General features: G+C 40.3%; 1 protein-coding gene across 1 annotated transcript in view; it reads right to left on the bottom strand.

Annotated features, from left to right (window-relative positions):
* Positions 1-3,649, bottom strand: part of PALMD (palmdelphin) — a 58,604-nt gene extending 54,955 nt beyond the window's left edge. The window contains exon 1 of the mRNA XM_005678055.2: positions 3,172-3,649. Within this exon, the coding sequence (XP_005678112.1) occupies positions 3,172-3,216 (45 nt within the window). The 5' untranslated portion in view covers positions 3,217-3,649. The remainder of the gene's footprint in view (positions 1-3,171) is intronic.

The raw sequence follows: 19,242 nt of genomic DNA, 5'->3' as shown, positions 1-19,242 counted from the left end.
ATTTTGTCTGCACTGAGAACTGAAAAATTCATGTGACTCACTTTATTGTGATATTTGCTTTATCAAAGTGATCTAGGACCAAATCTGCAGTATCTCTGAGGTATGTCTGTACCTGGATAAGGTAACAAAGGAGAAACATGAGAGTAAGTATACAAAATAGAATCCATACTTGGTATACCCAAATGGAGTGTATGTTCAATCGCTCAGTTGTGTTGGATTATTTGTGATCCCCCCGGATTTCAGCCCTCCAGGCTCCTCTGTCCATGAAATTTTCCAGAAAAAATACTGGACTGGGTTGCTCTTTCCTTCTCCAACCAAATGAAGTACCCGATTTAAACAATTGTTTCTGTGTACTTTCATAATGTTTTCTTTTATTCACTTTAAGTATTTGAGAAGCCTTCTGAATAATCTAAAATGCAACTGACTGGTATGAGAAGTAAAGGCACCATCACAGTAATTTAGTTTTCAATTTTGAGAGTCTAATGTCACATTCCATCTACTTGCTGTGTTTAATCTGTTTCTTTTCAAAAGAGGAAGAAGACTGGCACTTGGTTTTACCAAGTTTTAGGCATATGCATTTATTTTTAAAATTTTTTGCAGTAAAAATAATGACTTTTTGGACCCTCAAAATCATGTGGAATAAATAATACAATGAAGATGATTTCATTTCTCAGCTAGGAATTAGAGGAATAAATTTGAGTATGAAAATCAAATAGATCTTAGAATGTTGAAAGTTTTGTTTTCTAATAAAGTGAAGTCTCTGAATCACTGTGTTTGGTTACATTGGGCAACTGTCTTTTGATTTTGTTCTTAAAGTATAAAATTTTGTTCTTAAAATATAAAACGTATTTCAGTGTAGGGAAATAGAATGAAAACAGTTAAAATGAGATTATTGTCTTTGAGTTTTGGTCTAGGTCTGAGAGTCTGAAGATTTTAAGTGCTTCCAAAAGCGAGACAATCCCTGAAAACTCTCTGGACACTGTGTGTTTTCATTTCTCTAGGGGGAAGGGGAATAGTTGAGGTGGCTTCCTGGGTAAGGCAAGGGTGGAGAGAGCTGGCATTTCCCAGGGCGTCCGGGAGGGAGATGAGTGGATGTGTTGTTTCCATGGACACACTAATGCTCCATTTTTTTATCTTCAGTGGTGACCTATGTGACTGGACTTGGTCCAGTGAGGTATAGACTAGGAGAAATTTGTCCCCATAAACTTTTCTCAATTTTTTTCTCTACAATTTTATATATACAAAATATAATTATTTTGTAATTTTACTTCCTAGATATGCTTATTCTTTCTAATGGGATGTAGTTAAGCTAATGAAATAATCCAAAAACTAGTTGTTATTATTATTATTTTTTAATCATCATAAAAGTACACACCAGCATATTCAGGAACCTATTTACTCTCTGGTCTGCTTGTAAGATATTTAAAGCATTATGACTTTTGTCCTCATTTTATTTGAAGTTGGAACCCTCAGAGAAAATGCCTAGTTTTCCTGAGTGCGGTCTTACCCTTAGAACATGCGCTGCTTCAGTATGAGTTATAAAGTGCAGCACGTGTAATTGGGCTCCAGTAAGGGTAGGCTGCGATTCAAAAAGGAAAATGTGGAAGAAGGAGCTACGGGTGGATTTCATCGGCTATATGACTTAATTTAGTTAATTAGGAGACAGAAGGGTCAGGAAAAGCAGAGCTTGTGCCCACACAACTCACACAGCCTGATAAAGTAACCTTTAGACAACAGCTGTAATGTACAAGGCCCACGCCCAAAACAACAGAGCAGGGCCCAGTTCCTGTCCCTTAAAGCAAGACAGCTGAAACAGTGGCTGAGTTTAACAACAAAAAGAACAAAGCAAAACAAACAATAATCCAAACCAAGGTTTTCTGAAGAAAGGAAAATGTACTAATTAGGAGCTGGACATTTCGAGAGCACTGCCTTATGGAAAAGTGCCAGCTTTATCTGTGGACTTTTGGTTCCTAAACCATTGGCTGAGAAAATATTTCAAGTTACTGAATGCTTTCTGGGGGGAACTGAAACTTTGTATCTGTTTAATAAAAATTCTAAATTGGGCTTAGCATAATAATAATTTATGCTATGAGAATTTGAAGAGCAAAGAATAATATCTTTCTATTCACTCTAGTTTTGCATCAGTTTTCTTTTCACAAGACAGTAATGAGTTATTTTTATAAATAGTAATGTCCAACATATATTTAAATTAATAAACCCACATCTGTGATATTATGCATCAGTTTTTAAACAGTACTCTTGACAGCTAATTTCAGTGTCAGAAAATGCTGAAAAAATGGAATGTTGATTTCTAAAGTGTTTTTTCTTTAAAAAAAATTATATGTTAAGTTGTAGCCAATGATAAATGATTGTGCCAGAGATTTCCAGGTGACTGCCAAATAGAGGACTTTGTAAAATTGAAAAAAAGCTGGATCACTTAAGGAAAGTAATTCATTTCATACTTTGACTCTTTCCCAGAACAAACATAAAAAATGCACTATTCTCCTTCCTGGTATTAACAAAATATTTTCCAAATCCATTGCATTGCATGCATTACATTCCTTTATCAGGATCTTATTCAGTTTGTGACTCTGCTGGAAACTGATATCTTAGAATTAATCTGATATGTGCTTTTACCTACTTTTCTCTTGTTTAATCCTTAGCTAAAGTACAACGACATTCATTTTAATTCTGAAGGCTTTATGGAACACACTACCACAACTACAAATAAAACGCTTCGAGTTGTTTTCTTAATTTCTTTTTTCTTCTCCTTTTAAAAGATTTTCACTTTCTGGTGAGTTAATTGTTTTAAAAAGTTTCCAAGTTGAAGATCAGTTTCTTGATCTAGTATTTGTCAAATATAAATGTAAGGAAAATCTAAGTTTTTCAGGTACATGATAGTGTAACCAAACTGCCTTTAAAGCTTCTGACTGCTATTTAAAACATAGGTACAGTTTTTGTGAAAAAATCAAGAACATTTGCTCTCTACTTAGGTTCAGAAGCCCAAGAGTTACAGAGGGTCACCAAGGTTAAGACAGCGGCAGAGACTTGCCCATGAAAGGTGACAGTTCTGTTTTTTCACTAACGGGGCTCAGCAGCAGGGGCAGCAAGCAACGTGTCTGTCGTCCCTGTAAGCAAGCACCTCCATGAGTTATAACTAGGCAGACTTACTGTGATGGCCTGGAGTCTCTCCTTCACCAGCTCAGCTTCTTCCATTCTAGAAGTCGGGGACAGGCAGCCAGTGAGGGAAGTCCAGAGCTACCATAAAGCAGGAGCCTCCTTGGGGAGAGGAGGGGAGGTGACAGAAGAGAAGCCAGGAGAGACCCACTCCTGCACCGGTGGAGAAAAGCAGAAATCCCCGACTCGGCAGGAGCGTCTCTGAGCAGATGCACAGATCAGCCCAGACAGACACATGTAATGAGGGTGTGCCGGGGAGGCAGACGCTGAGGCTGCTGGCACAGGCTGACTGACAAGTTTGAACGGCAGCGGCACAAGCCCTTTTCCTTCAGGAGCTGCCAGCTCTTTGTTGCAATGTGCACAGTGAGCAAGGCACATTTTCTTATTAACTGTTCCTTACCCAATTCATTCTTCTCTAGGAGTAGCACCAGGAGCCCACGCTTTGTGTTTCACCAGCCTCTGCTCTAGCCACACACAACCAGACCTCTGTGTGTGTTTGTACAAAGTTGTTGACCCCTACTCTCTCTCTACCAGACAGAGCCTTACCTTGACTGGGCCAAGTCACTTGCTTGCTTTTCTTCCTTTGATTGCTTTCAGATAATAATACAAAATTCTGGAGCAACTTTAGAATTTAATCTAGTGGTTAATTTACATCAGGCTGTCCTCACCTCTTCCTTCTCCTCCTACTCCAGCAGTTTGTTTCAAAGTTTGGAACCTTTAGGTCATGGAGAAATTAAAGACAGTGACGCGACTCTGTTAAGAACTTGGTCCATCAGCTGTGTTCAGTGTGGTTTAAATGTCAAGACCACTCTCTGTTATTTCTGTCTTGGACTTCTATGGGATGCATTTCTTTCTTGCACCTTGTTCAGCAATGACACTCAGGAAGGTAGCCATTTTGACCTCACCAGTTACGCAGGAGAAAGGAGTGTGGAGACTTTGAAAGTGTGATGAGACATTCTGTAACTCATGTAGTCTGACACCATGTGAGAGTTCCCTGGCCCTTTGGGAAAAAGAAGTCAAGCCCAGTGAAACTCTTAGCTCAAAGCAATCTTGGAAGCTTTATGATTGACTTTGTCTGTTTTCTTTCCCCTACCCTTTCTTTGATTAAATTTTGATGCAATAAATCCTAATTACCATCTACCTCATTGTTATATGTGTAGATGCTGTCAAGCACTTCATATCAACATTCAGCTAATGAAGTTAAAAGGACAACCCAAACACTGAACAAATGGTTTACTTTCCTTTGCCTTATTGATATCAGTAATAATAATGGCTAATATTTGTTGAGTACCCTCCATAGGCAAATGCTTTACATTAGATTTATCTTACAAGAGGCTGGAAGATTTTAGCCCTATTTTAAAAATGAGGGAGCTGAGGACCAGAGAGGTCATTTGCCATACAGATAATAAGCAGCAAAGCCAAGATTGGAACCTGGATTTTCTAACAGTCATTCATCAGGTCTGCCCAAGAAATAGCCCCCAGCCTCCTTCTCCATCTAGCTTCCAGAACACTTAGAGCTAGGCTTAAACCCCTTAGCTGGAACCCTGTAGGGATCTCCTTAAGTAAACTTAGTGGCCCCAGTGAGAAAAGACTTCCCCATATTGTCATTTAAAGCCATCCCACCATAGAACCCTGTTTCTAGAATCTGGAGTTATATTTGAGAATAGTTTGTCCTTACTCATCCATCTTCAAGAGACATTTAGGGAGACTAGAGAATGGGAGAAATGATCAGGTATGGACCAAGTTTGATTGCTATTGGATGAATATTTAACCATCAAAAATTTCAATTTTGTTTATCTGCAGATCCTGGCTGAAATTAAAGAAGAGAATGATAAATGTCTCAGTCAAAATTGCATATTGGCTTCCCAGGACAGATGGCAGTCATCCAATTATTAACCTGGATCTTTGCCTAAAAACAATTTACCTCTCAAATCTCATTTCTGTAATGGGAAAACCCAAGTATTTTCTAGTGTAAGGGAAGGGCTAGATTAAATAAGAGGATCAGGGAACTGAGGAGGGAGCAAAGTTGTGATAACTGATTGGGATCATCATGTGTTTATTCAGTTATTTCACTGATAATATGAATTTGCTAATTTGCTAATTGTAAGCCTTTGCTGTCCATTTATTCTGCACATATTTGTTGAACACCAACAATGTACCAGGCATTCTACTAGACGTTTGACATACATGGATAAACAAAATTCCTGCTCTGTTGGAACTTACATTCTAATGGGCAGTAAAACATAAAATATAATAAACAAGCAAAACATAGGACGTGAGAAGCTGACTATGTTGGTCTGAGTCCAAATGCCAAGATGGATTAAATATGTTTGATTTTATTAGGAGACTGACAGTGAGAGAGAGAATGGGGAGGTAGACAGCAAAGGCTGGAGATGGGGAGTTCTGGGAGAGTGGTCAGAACATGGTGCAAATCTGACTAGAGTGAAGGAAAATCAGGTGGAAACAGCCCAATTTATCGTGCAGTTCAAGGAAGATTGGCAAGTCCATCAGAGAGCACTGGAGCCAAAGTCAGCCACCAAGATGTCCTGTGTCTCCCAGGAATGAGCCTACTTTAGCATTCTTGCCAGATTCAATCAACGGCTGGGAGTAAGGCATGGTCTTAGAGCAAATACAGGGATGGATTTCAGAGTACAACAGCTGGGACCCTGTGGTCAATTATTTTCCAATAGTTGGATGTCTTAGAGGCACATGCTCATGACAGCCACTGTGATAAATGCTGTGGAAAGCAAATAGAACAAAGGAGGAGAATGACGATCTCTAATGGCTGACACCAAAACCTTTGACTGTGTGGATCACAACAAACTGTGGAAAATTCTGAAAGAGATGGGAATACCAGACCACCTGACCTGTCTCCTGAGAAATCTGTACGCAGATCAAGAAGCAACAGTTAGAACTGGACATGGAACAGCAGACTGATTCCAAATAAGGAAAGGAGTACGTCAAGGCTGTATATTGTCACCCTGCTTATTTAACTTATATGCAGAGTATATCATGTGAAATGCCGGGCTGGATGAAGGACAAGCTGGAATCAGATTGCCGAAAGAAATATCAATAACCTCAGATATGACACCATTCTCATGGAAGAAAGCGAAGAAAAACTAAAGAGGCTTTTGATGAAAGTGAAAGAGGAGAGTGAAAAAGTTGACATAAAACTCAGTATTCAGAAAACTAAGATCATGGCATCCTGTCCCATCACTTCATGGCAAATAGACAAGGAACAATGGAAACAGTGAGAGACTTTATTTTTTTGGGCTCCAAAACCACTGCAGATGGTGACTGCAGCCATGAAATTAGAAGACACTTTCTCCTTGGAAGAAACGCTAAGACTAACCTGCTAAGCTGCTAAGTCGCTTCAGTCATGTCTGACTCTGTGCAGCCCTATAGATGGCAGCCCACCAGGCTCCCCTGTCCCTGGGATTTTCCAGGCAAGAACACTGGAGACCAACCTAGACAGCATATTAAAAAGCAGAGACATTACTTTGCCAACAAAAGTCTGTCTAGTCAAAGCTCTGGTTTTTCCAGCAGTCATGTATTGTTGTGAGAGCTGGACTATAAAGAAAGCTGAGCAGCAAAGAATTGATGCTTTTGAACTGTGTTGTTGGAGAAGACTCTTGAGAGTCCCTTGGACTGCAAGGAGATCCAACCAGTCCATCCTAAAGGAAATCAGTCCTGAAGGAAGGACTGATGCCGAAGCTGAAATGCCAATACTTTGGTCACGTGATGTGAAGAACTGACTCATTGGAAAAGACCCTGACGCTGACAAAGATTGAAGGTGGGAGGAGAAGGGGACGACAGAAGATGAGATGATTGGATGGAATCACCGACTTGATGGTCGTGTTTTTGAGTACACTCTGGGAGTTGGTGATGGACAGGAAAGCCTGGCCTGCTGCAGTCCATGGGGTCACAAAGAGTCAGACACGACTGATCGACTGAACTGGACTGATATCCAAACTGCTGTTTGAAAACTCTTTATTTCTGGTAGAATCATTAAAAGCATCTTGGCCCTCAGATTTATTATGTGATCAGTTCAGTTCAGTTCAGTTTAGTTGCTCAGTTGTGTTCGACTCTTTGTGACCCCATGGACCAGTCCATTTCTATTCTTCTTGCTCTTGACGCTTACTCTCCCATATCACTGGGCCATGTGAGTTTTTTCACATCCTTTCAGTCTCTAATATGGGGTGGGATTTAATTGCTATACACAAGTAAGAAACAGGTATGTATTAAGGGCTTCCCAAGTGGTGCTAGTGGTAAAGAACCTGCCTGCCAACGCAGAAGATGCAAGAGATGTGATTTGATCCCTGGGTCAGGAAGATTCCCCTGGAGGAGGGCATGGCAACCCACTCCAGTATTCTTGCCTGGAGAATCCCATGTTCAGAGGAGCCTAGTGGGCTACAGTCCATGGGACCACATAGAATCAGACACTACAGAAGTGACTTAGCACACACACATGTGTTAATAAATGGGGTGATCATATAAATTCCAAAGATTCCAGATACTGCTTTATAGTCATGCTAGGATTTTCTATATAGTTGAGTTGACAATATGCCTATTTCTTTGATAGGTAATTTGAGCTTTATGATTTAGAGGCTGAGTGAGGGAAATACAATAGGCTTTAAGACCATCTAAAGGGTAGGTGTTGAAGAAGACTCTTGAGGGTCCCTTGGACTGCAAGAAGATCCAACCAGTCCATTCTGAAGGAGATCAACCCTGGGATTTCTTTGGAAGGGATGATGCTAAAGCTGAAGCTCCAGTACTTTGGACACCTCATGCGAGGAGCTGACTCATTGGAAAAGACTCTGATGCTGGGAGATATTGGGGGCAGGAGGAGAAGGGGACGACCGAGGATGAGATGGCTGGATGGCATCATGGACTCGATGGACGTGAGTCTCAGTGAACTCCGGGAGATGGTGATGGACAGGGAGGCTTGGCGTGCTGTGATTCATGGGGTCGCAAAGAGTTGGACACGACTGAGTGACTGAACTGAAAGGGTAGGTGTTCATCTTACCTGAACTATTCATGGCATTGGGCAGAGTTGATTCCTCTTTCTGTCTTTCTTCACTTGGCCTCCAGGATATGCGCTCTCTTGATTTTACTCCTACCTTACTGGTCTCTCCTTCTTAGGCTTCTTTGCAGATTCTTTCTCTTTTCCCCAACCTGAACACCAGGGTTCTGTTGTTGGTGCTTTTTCCTTTTCTATTATTCTCTACTCACTCCCTAGGGATCTCACTTCATCTCATTCTAATGCCATTTATATGCCAAGACTGAATTTATTTATGGGGCTTCCCAGGTGGCTCAGTGGGTAAAGAATCTGCCTGCCAATGCAGGAGACACAGGAGATGTACCTTCCATCTCTGGGTTGGAAAGATCCCCTGGAGGAGGGCATGACCATCCACTCCAGTGTTCCGGCCTGGAGAATCCCATGGACACCTAGAGGAGCCTGGTGGGCTACAGTCCATAGGGTCACAAAGAGTCAGACATGGCTAAAGTGACTGAGCATGCATGCATGCATTTATTTGTATCTACAGCTTAGACTCTCCCCTTCCGCCCTAGGCTCTTAGGAACTCACTTACTCCAAATACTTATATGGCTCATTCTCTCACCTTCTTTTAAGTCTTTGCCAAGATATCACCTTCTCAATGAGGTCTCCCCTGACCATACTATCAGTTCAGTTCAGTTCAGTCGCTCAGTCGTGTCCAACTCTTTGCGACCCCATGAATTGCAGAACACCAGGCCTCTCTGTCCATCACCAACTCCCAGAGTTCACTCAGATTCAAGTCCATTGAATCAGTGATGCCATCCTGCCATCTCATCCTCTGTCGTCCCCTTCTCCTCCTGCCCCCAATCCCTCCCAGCATCAGAGTCTTTTCCAATGAGTCAACTCTTTGCATGAGGTGGCCAAAGTACTGGAGCTTCAGCTTTAGCATCATTCCTTCCAAAGAAATCCCAGGGTTGATCTCCTTCAGAACGGACTGGTTGGATCTCCTTGCAGTCCAAGGGACTCCCAAGAGTCTTCTCCAACACCACAGTTCAAAAGCATCAATTCTTCGGCGCTCAGCCTTCTTCACAGTCCAACTCTCGCATCCATACATGACTACTGGAAAAATAATAGCCTTGACTAGACGGACCTTAGTCGGCAAAATAATGTCTCTGCTCTTGAATATGCTGTCTAGGTTGGTCATAACCTTTCTTCCAAGGAGTAAGCATCTTTTAATTTCATGGCTGCAGTCACCATCTGCAATGATTTTGGAGCCCCAAAAAATAAAGTCTGACACTGTTTCCACTGTTTCCGCATCTATTTCCCATGAAGTGATGGGACCAGATGCCATGATCTTTGTTTTCTGAATGTTGAGCTTTAAGCCAGCTTTTTTGCTCTCCTCTTTCACTTTCATCAAGAGGCTTTTGAGTTCCTCTTCACTTTCTGCCAGAAGGGTGGTGTCATCTGCATATCTGAGGTTATTGATATTTCTTCTGGCAATCTTAATTCCAGCTTGTGTTTCTTCCAGTCCAGCGTTTCTCATGATGTACTCTGCATAGAAGTTAAATAAGCAGGGTGACAATATATAGCCTTGATGTACTCCTTTTCCTATTTGGAATCAGTCTATTGTTCCATGTCCAGTTCTAACTGTTGCTTTCTGACCTGTATACCAGTTTCTCAAGAGGCAGGTCAGGTGGTCTGGTATTCCCATCTCTTTCAGAATTTTCCACAGTTTCTTGTGATCCACACAGTCAAAGGCTTTGGCATAGTCAATAAAGCAGAAATAGATGTTTTTCTGGAATTCTCTTGCTTTTTCAATGATCCAGCAGATGTTGGCAATTTGATCTCTGGTTCCTCTGCCTATTCTAAAACCAGGTTGAACATCAGGAAGTTCACGGTTCGCATATTGCTGAAGCCTGGCTTGGAGAATTTTGAGCATTTACTAGCATGTGAGATGAGTGCAATTGTGCGGTAGTTTGAGATTCTTTGGCATTGCCTTTCTTTGGGATTGGAATGAAAACTGACCTTTCCAGTCTTGTGGCCACTGCTGAGTTTTCCCAATTTGCTGGTATCTTGAGTGCAGCAAAGACAGAGCTTCTCCATCTTTGGCTGCAAAGAATATAATCAATCCGATTTCGGTGTTGACCATCTGGTGATGTCCATGTGTAGAGTCTTCTCTTGTGTTGTTGGAAGAGGGTGTTTGCTATGACCAGTGCATTATCTTGGCAGAACTCTATTAGTCTTTGCCCTGCTTCATTCCGCATTCCAAGGCCAAATTTGCCTGTTACTCCAGGTGTTTCTTGACTTCCTACTTTTGCATTCCAGACCCCTATAATGAAAAGGACATCTTTTTTGGGTGTTAGTTCTAGAAGGTCTTGTAGGTCTTCATAGAACCGTTCAACTTCAGCTTCTTCAGCATTACTGGTTGGGGCATAGACTTGGATTACCCTGATATTGAATGGTTTGCCTTGGAGACGAACAGAGATCATTCTGTCGTTTTTGAGACTGCATCCAAGTACTGCATTTTGGACTCTTTTGTTGACCATGATGGCTACTCCATTTCTTCTGAGGGATTCCTGCCCGCAGTTGTAGATATAATGGTCATCTGAGTTAAATTCACCCATTCCAGTCCATTTTAGTTCTCTGATTCCTAGAATGTTGACGTTCACTCTTGCCATCTCTTGTTTGACTACTTCCAATTTGCCTTGATTCATGGACCTGACATTCCAGGTTGCTATGCAATGTTGCTCTTTACAGCATTGGACCTTGCTTCTATCACCAGTCACATCCACAGCTGGGTATTGTTTTTGCTTTGGCTCCATCCCTTTATTCTTTCTGGAGTTATTTCTCCACTGATCTCCAGTAGCTTATTGGGCACCTACTGACCTGGGGAGTTCCTCTTTCAGTATCCTATCATTTTGCCTTTTCATACTGTTCATGGGGTTCTCAAGGCAAGATATTTGGAAAACCACACACCTCTCTCTCTGATTCTAGCAACCCCCCTCACCTTGCTCTGTTTTTTTTGCTGTGTATTTGTTGCTCAGTCGTGTTTAGCTCTTTGTGACCCCATGGACTTTTGCCCTCCAGGCCTCTCTGTACATGGGATCTAGGGAAGAATACTGGAATGGATTGCCATTTCCTTCTCTAGGATTTTTTGCCATAGCCCTTATCATTTTTACAATGCTATATAATGCACTCTTTTTGATTGTTGGTTGGTTGGATTATTGTCTTCTTTCACAAGAGGTGCAACTCCCACATAGTGAAGGGTTTTGTCTGTATTTGGACATCAACATTTGAAAAGATTCAGTAACCTATCAGGGAATCACATATTCAGTGTGCAGTGAGACCAGGATTTAAATCTGGGCTTGTCTAGACCCATAGTTCCACCCCAGCCCATTACATCATCCTACCTCTATTTTCCCTCAGTTGTAATGAGACACCATAACACCACGTATAACTACATATATTAATACATGCCTAGAATAGCATACTATGCATGACAAGCCAACTCAATCATTTTGGTAATTTGTGGAACTGAGTTTTTAAAACTGCACACAGTTTATAACTATTTTTCCTTAGGAATTTGTTTACAGATTGCAACTTTTCTGTAAGTGAAGTATTCAGAGGTATCAGTTCAGTTCAGTCACTCAGTCACATCCGACTCTTTGTGACCCCATGAATCGAAGCACACCAGAGGTATACTTGTACCAAAATTCTACTAGTGGATATTCGAAGTGTGTGTGTGGTTAAGCATTCTGTTTTCTCTTTGAGCAACTTAAAGTTCTTTCACGCTGAGTTTCCTATAATTAAAACAACTACTTAATTTAGTGAGAAAGAATATTTAGAATAATTGTTGGGCTTTTTGGAGATGAAGAAAACTTGCATTTTCTGAACTCAGCTTCAGTTATCTAATAGCCTGTCCAAAATAGCCACAGGAAAACAAACAAACCTATTAACAAATGAAACATACATAGCAAAATAATTTCCCAAGCACCCATCAAACAAAATTCCAGTGTTCCATAATTTATTTCTTTTCTCATGTGCACATAAAATGAGAAGTTAATGTTTAACATATTTAGAATCTTTTATTTTAGTTTCCTTTGATTCAGTTTACAAATAGACATGAATATAATTAGCGTTGTAAAAAAGTGTTAGCATGATTTAAATCATAGAAAAGCAAGAGTCTAGAGTCTACAATTACTGTTCCATCATGATCAAGGGCTATAGGTGTCTCAACAAAATAAATTCAATTCGCCACTCACACATCCAGACTTAGTGGCTTTCATAACTGTGTACAGTGTGCACCATAGAGAGGATAAAAGGACCATCTGAGTTGAACTCTGAGAGTATTGTTTTGAGTCAGAGCTTTTGGTGAGGACATTTACCTTATTCATTTTCCTGCCTTTGTTAACAGTGTAAGGAAGCTGCCCTTCCCTTGGCATTGTTTTCGGGATTGGGTGTTTTCAAACGTGCTGTTCCACTGTGATACCTTTGCTTGAGGCTTTCATTTTCAGTCAATTCAAGACAATATTTAAAATATTTGGATCAAGAATGTTCTTGAAGTTGTAAGTGTTTTGAATGGTGTCCGCAATATGTGATACTACACATACTGAACTGGATACTGAAACTGTCTAGTTTGCCTCTGTGTGTACTTAGCTACTCTTTAAACTTGAAAAGTTTGAACTGTTTTGTTTTGAAAAATTATTTTGTAGTTTTTCCTCAATTTTGTGATTTTAGTCTAGAGAGTGATTGCAAGTTTTAACATTTGTGTAGTTGGAAGTTTTTGTCCTAGATTTGCACAAAGAATTATTGAGTGGGGGCCCTTCAAAGGAGTGGGTAGTCATTCTCTTCTCCAGGGGATCTTCCTGACCCAAGTACTAACCCCTGGCCTCCTGCATTGCAGGCAGATTCTTTACTGTTTGAGCCTCCAGGAAAGCTACCATCTGGCCTCAGAATTTTTGTGTTACCTTCTTACTTTCTCTTTAAGTTTGAATCTCAGGTTTTGTTGGTATAGCAAAATGAATAGCCTTATATCTATATTGGGATCATAATTACAAATGGAGAAATTGAAATTGATCGTTGAGGAACTATCTTCCCCATAAAGGAGCCACTGATTCCATCATTCTGTTAGACTGTTGAATTCAGACAGGGGAATTCCTGGTTTTCATATTTAAATCTTAAATACCTGTATTCCCTAAAAGTTTCAGAGATCAGTTTGGCTATCACAGGAATCAATTATGGAACTGGATATGAAATTGTAAAGGGGTGTCACTGCTACATGGAAGCCCAAGTACCCTGAGTTCTGATCATTTGTTCATTCTCCTGTCCATACATCACACATTGGTTAAACATCTACTGACTATGTAACTAACTTCATGCTATTTGCTAGAGTCAGAGATGAATAAGACAATGAGCTCTTTTCAGTGGAGAAGACAGGAGGTAAACAAAAGACAAGTAAACACTGTGTGAAAAGTGCTGGGTCACCAAAGTCAGACACTGGACAGAGGGGAGGCCAGAGTTCAGCCAAGTCATCCTAGCAAAAGTGAGAGCTGAGCCAAATGTTTGACTGTTTTAGATTTAGACAATTAGGAGTTAATTAATCAAGAGAATGTGTCAGGTTGGAGGGTGGGAAGGCAAAAGGGAGACTGCAGTAAACAGTCCTTGATTTTCTAGATCATCATAGACAAACTGAATATTCTCCCTAGATATTGATTCCTTAGCAGATGATGGAATGACTTACTTCCCAAATTGTCCACATACAGGCTTATAAGACCCCAGTTTATTATGTAAGGTATGTGGTATTCAAAGGCTATGCATATTTATACACATGTTATAAATATGTTTGTTTACATATATACAAATATATTATAAATATTAGGGCTTCCCTGGTAGCTCAGATGGTAAAGAATTTGCCTGCAATGCAGGAGACCTGCATTCAGTCCCTGGGTGGGGAAGATCTGGAGAAGGGAATGGCTACCCACCGCCAATATTCTTGCCTGGAGAATTCCATGGACAGAGGAGCCTGGGCAGGCTACAATCCATGGGGTCACAAAGAGACAGACTCAACGGTGTGACTAACACTTTCACTTTCATTATAAATGTTAATGATCCTTAACTAATTCATATACATCAAAATCTTGATATCCTAATTAGAAAGTTAATAAATATAGGTGGTTTAGGAATCAGAGAGACTTGGGCTTATTTCCAACTTTTCTACTTACTAGATGAGTGAACCTGGAAAAATCACCATCTCAGAGAGTCTATTTCTTCAGGTGTAAACTGATGGTAATAATAGTTCTCATAAATTTTTTTATCAAGGTTAAATGAATATTTAGTTAAATATGATCATGGAGCATAATAGTTATTTAACAAATGGCAACTGTTGGTATTAATGTCTTATTGTTCAAGTCAGTTTCTTAGACAGGCTTACTAAATCTTATAGGCGCAGTATTATTTCTTTCAGTGTGTCCACATAACTGCATCTTCCTCAACACATAACCTAGTACCGTGATTGACTTGTTTAGGAGAAAGACCAGAGTCTCATCCTTCTCTGTGAGCCAAGAAGCTATCAGATGGGTTCATTTCTAACATGGGGAAACTGAGGCTTAAATGGACTGACTAATTTGAGTAGGGAGCCTGTTCACTAAATGGTAGCACTATCTGTCCAATAGTCTTTCCATTAGGCTGTCTATGGAAATCTTGGAGGTCTTGGTCTGATTCTTTGTTGTAATGGAAATATGTTATAAGCTTATCCAATTAGATTGGCTACTAGGCAGAGCCATCACTCTGAAAGCTAGGGTGCGAGCCAGTTATGTTAAAGAGGATTTGCATGGCAAAGCAAGAAAGGAGCCAGCTGTCAGTGTGTTTACCCATCAGTCCATTTTGCTATTAAGAGTGAAGGCTCTGAGGCTTTTACTGACATATTGGATTCCAGACAATGGTAATTCTAGCCTGAAGATTTTTGGAAAAAAGTGTTTTGAAAGATGCCAACTGAAAGTTTACTTCTAAAATATTTAATGGGTCTCTCTTTGGAGAGATGGATGTTATGTAAGGGCCAGTGATAACTGCATGCCTTAGACAGGCCTTTAAAAAAAGAAACTAAACCAAAACAAACCAAACCAAAAAATCCCCAAACCTTTTCATTAAGGAGGTTTACTCTATTTTAGCACAGTATGAAGAATCGCAGTTTTGTGATTAGATCTGTTATCATTAGATTTTCTCCTCTCATCCCTCTTCCCTTCTTTCCCTCTTTCAACTTCTCTCTGGTGAGATTCTAACTGTAGGAGTTAGATTGCTTAATGCCCGCCCAGGGCAAAGACTGAAAGAATTGCGGTATGCAGTCATGCAGTGGTGTGGGTGGGGTGAGAATTTAAGAGAACATTAGGTTCCAAGAAATATAGTTGCCACAAACAGATCTGTAGGACCTCCCTTAGAGCTGGTTAATTAGAATCCTTATTTCCTATGAAATTTGAAGTTCTAAGAGTCTAGTCCAAATAGTGACAGAGATAGCTGCCACGTTATACCTACACCAATTGTCCAACAGCCACTTTTTTTTTTAAAAAAAAGATCTAAGCAACAAAAATATTCCTCTGTATATATCTGATTTTATTTTAAAATGTATTTGATTGATGTGTAGTTGACAACAATATATATCATTTAGTTTTAATCTTATACTATAAAAAATATTTTCAGAAGAGAAATTTAAAAGCAAATTACATAAAAATTTTCCTTCAAAGTGAAATCCCAAAGAGCAGTTCACTCTGTTCCTGAAAGACTGGAATTCTTAAAAATGAAACTCTAAGCCATTATGGTACCACAATAGCAACCAGCCCTCTAAAGGCAGCCCCTGAATAGGAGAAGAATAGTAATTCAGTTGGGAAAGAAAGGTCAAGCCAGATGAGTATCTCTAGTTAACTTTGTCCAAGGCTTTATTAACTTACTATGGTTTGCCCATTTGACATTTGATTTTTTATCAAGTTATATTCTTATCTGCCTCTTTTATTTCCATATCTTTTTTGGAAATGGATATAAATGAAATAAAAATCACATCCTTTTGGGGTATGTGGCAGAGCCATTTTCCTTTGTTTGAATTTACCAAATCTCCATGTGTGAAGAAGACAGAAATGCATTTTATGATGGTCTAATGAAATAAGTATTATGTTTCCTAGAGCTAGTAGTCAGCTCACTTCCAACTGTGAGATGTAAACACTTTCAATTTTGTGTCAAGCTTTGGGTGATTGCTGGTCTCTCTCTTCCCACAAATCTCCCAAGTGCAAATGCACATGCTGATGAATGGAATGCAGAGAAATGGTGTGTCATGGGTACACAGTGGGTGAAACGTGCAGAGAAGCATTAAGGGCATTACAAATAGTAGCCCCCAATGGCAAGTTATTGACTTCCTAACATAGGGCTCAAAATAAAGATGGGTTTGTCCACAAAAAAGAATGTGGTGATTCAGTTTTGTGCATTTGTTTACTGATGATCACTTTTTCCCCTTACGTCTTGACATTCCACCAAAGCAAATTGCATGATCTTCCCCTTGGGAACTAATCCAGAGCTTAGCTTTATTTACAAGTTTCATTACACTAAAGAGCACAATGTTCTTGCTGATTGAATAGCTATCACATCGCAGCCCACTCACTTCTCTATTTGGGAGAAATATTTGACTCCTATAGAGAAGTCCTAAATGTTAGCTAATTCACAGTTAGTTTTGTTTTATACTTACTGCAGCCCAAACCACCACATTTCCTTCCTTCCTTCCTTTCTTCCTCTCTCCTTCTCTCCCTCCCTTCTTTCCTTCCCTTCTTTTTCTTTTCTTTCTCTCTCTCCCTTCCTTCCTTCTTTTCAGTTTTGTGTTTCATACTTCAGGGATCCAAGAGGATGAGAAGGATTTCGACTTTGGGGAGTGGAGTGACATCACAGGTTGGAAGTTCCAGTGTCAAAAATCATTGCAATGCATGCTATATCCTTGATAGCCGCCCTGGCTCTCTAGGACAGATGTGGCCTGGGGAAGATCTTTTAGCACACAGTGGTTATTCCAATATCAAAATGTAAATTCAACACTCTACAGAAAAAACATTTTTGAAAAGAGACTAGGATTTTTCCAAAGTCACTTTGATAAGGTGTTGCAATACTAGTTGAGAATCCCTGCTTCTCACAACACTTTTAATGCAGCTTTTATTACTGCTTCTGTCAATAGCCCTTGGTTCATTCCACCAAACAAACAAGTGCTAGCTCATTTGAAGCTTATAGCCAACATTGTGACTCAAGCAGCATGTGGAATTAATCTCATAGCATGGCCAGAATTACTTTCTCTCTCTCATCGAGGTGTGCACAGAGCTCTTGATTATTACCTGTATCCTCAAAGTTCGTCTGTCCCTCTCTCTTTCTCCTTCCTCCCTTTTAACCATAGCATTGTTATTTGTAGGTAAAACATAACTAAATGGGCCTAGGTATGTTTATGAATTTACCACCCCTTAAAGTGTTTAGGTCAATCCGAATGATATATTTAGGGATGAAAACACTTCCCATAGTCTAAAAGGAATGCGAACTTAAGCATTCATGGTTTACTGAGTGGTCAACTCCTGTACAGAAAGAAGTAATCCTTCAACTTGCTGGACATCAGTGGGATCTTTATGCGAATTACAGCCTGCATATCACCTGTGTGTGTCAGCTGGTGCTGTATCAGTGCCTCTGTGGTGAGTTGGAAAGATGAATCACTTGGAATGACAAATAAAATCTTGGTTCAAACATGTTGATGGAAATCAAATGATGACTAAAAATCTTTAGAGTTTTAAAAGTCTGTTCAAGTGTGAACCTTTTCAATGCTATACACCTTAGGGAAATGACTGTTGTGGCAGGGTTAAATTCATGTGCTCAGCCAGTATTTGTTGAGTATTTGCCGTGACTTGGGCACTGTGCATGTGGCTGGCAAGAAGGTTCTATGTAGCACTGATGCTGTCTCTGCTTTCTTGAGCCTTTCATTTCAGTGGTGAAAACAGACACGAGAAAAGTAAACATGGTTTACCTTTATCTAAAAGCACAGTTTGATATAGTGTCAAGTTCTATAGAGAAAACAACTCAGGGCTTTTGGTAAAGTTACTGATTGGGGTTAGCAGCAATGGTAGGTGTATCTGACTTTGTGGCCCCATGGCCTGTAGCCCCCAAGGTTCCTCTGTCCATGGGCTTTCCCAGATAAGAATACTGGAGTGGGTTGCCGGTTTCTTCTCCAGGGCATCTTCCCAACCCAAGGATCGAACCCCTGTCTTGTGCCTCCTGCACCGGCAAGCAGGTTCTTAAGGGGAAGTCATAGGGTGTTTATCTAATTTAGACTGAGCTGTCAAGCAAGGCCTCTCAGAGGAGATATTTAAATTGTCTTAAGTTGAAAACTCAGGGATCTGTTTGACTTAGATCCCTCTCCTCATAGTTCTGGATCAATGATGCCTTACCTTGTTGGCAGGTAGCAGTCAACTGCTGTCTTTAAGGTCCTTCCTATGATGTTTCAGAAGACATCCATTAGGGATAAGAGCTATGAGTTTATTTTCACTAGAGGCTTGCTCTGGAGGCCACCCAGTCCTGATCATTCTCCTTACTGAATTAAAAAAAAATATAGGTCTAAAACATGAAAATTTTAGAAACACTTTCAAAAGTTTATAAAAGATAGTATTTGAATGAGACACAGGTGTATAATTGTATGGCTCAATTATGACTCATTCTTTCCCAGATATTTATGGAGAGGGAGCATGAGTAGGCAGGGGGAACAGACTGTGGTACAGGTCTGCCACCTGTGAAAGGAGATGGGAAAGGAAAGGATTGTGTATAAAGACTTCAGAGCTCACTGCAATTTTGAAAGAGTCTTGGATAGGCTGATGGGGAGTTCCTGGGTCAAGGGAGTCCCATGCCAAAATAGCCTGCATTTGATCAGTCAGTCCATGTCTCTGTGGGGGAGCCCCAAGGTGGAGACAGAGCTGATTTAAAAGAGCTCCATGGTGCATGATGGAGAAGGCAATGGTACCCCACTCCAGTATTCTTGCCTGGAAAATCCCATGGATGGAGGAGCCTGGTGGGCT

This window comes from Capra hircus, chromosome 3, assembly GCF_001704415.2.
Source record: "Capra hircus breed San Clemente chromosome 3, ASM170441v1, whole genome shotgun sequence".
NCBI lineage: Eukaryota > Metazoa > Chordata > Mammalia > Artiodactyla > Bovidae > Capra > Capra hircus.
Note: the sequence above shows the minus strand (reverse complement) of the source record. Positions and strands in the feature narration are given on the sequence as shown.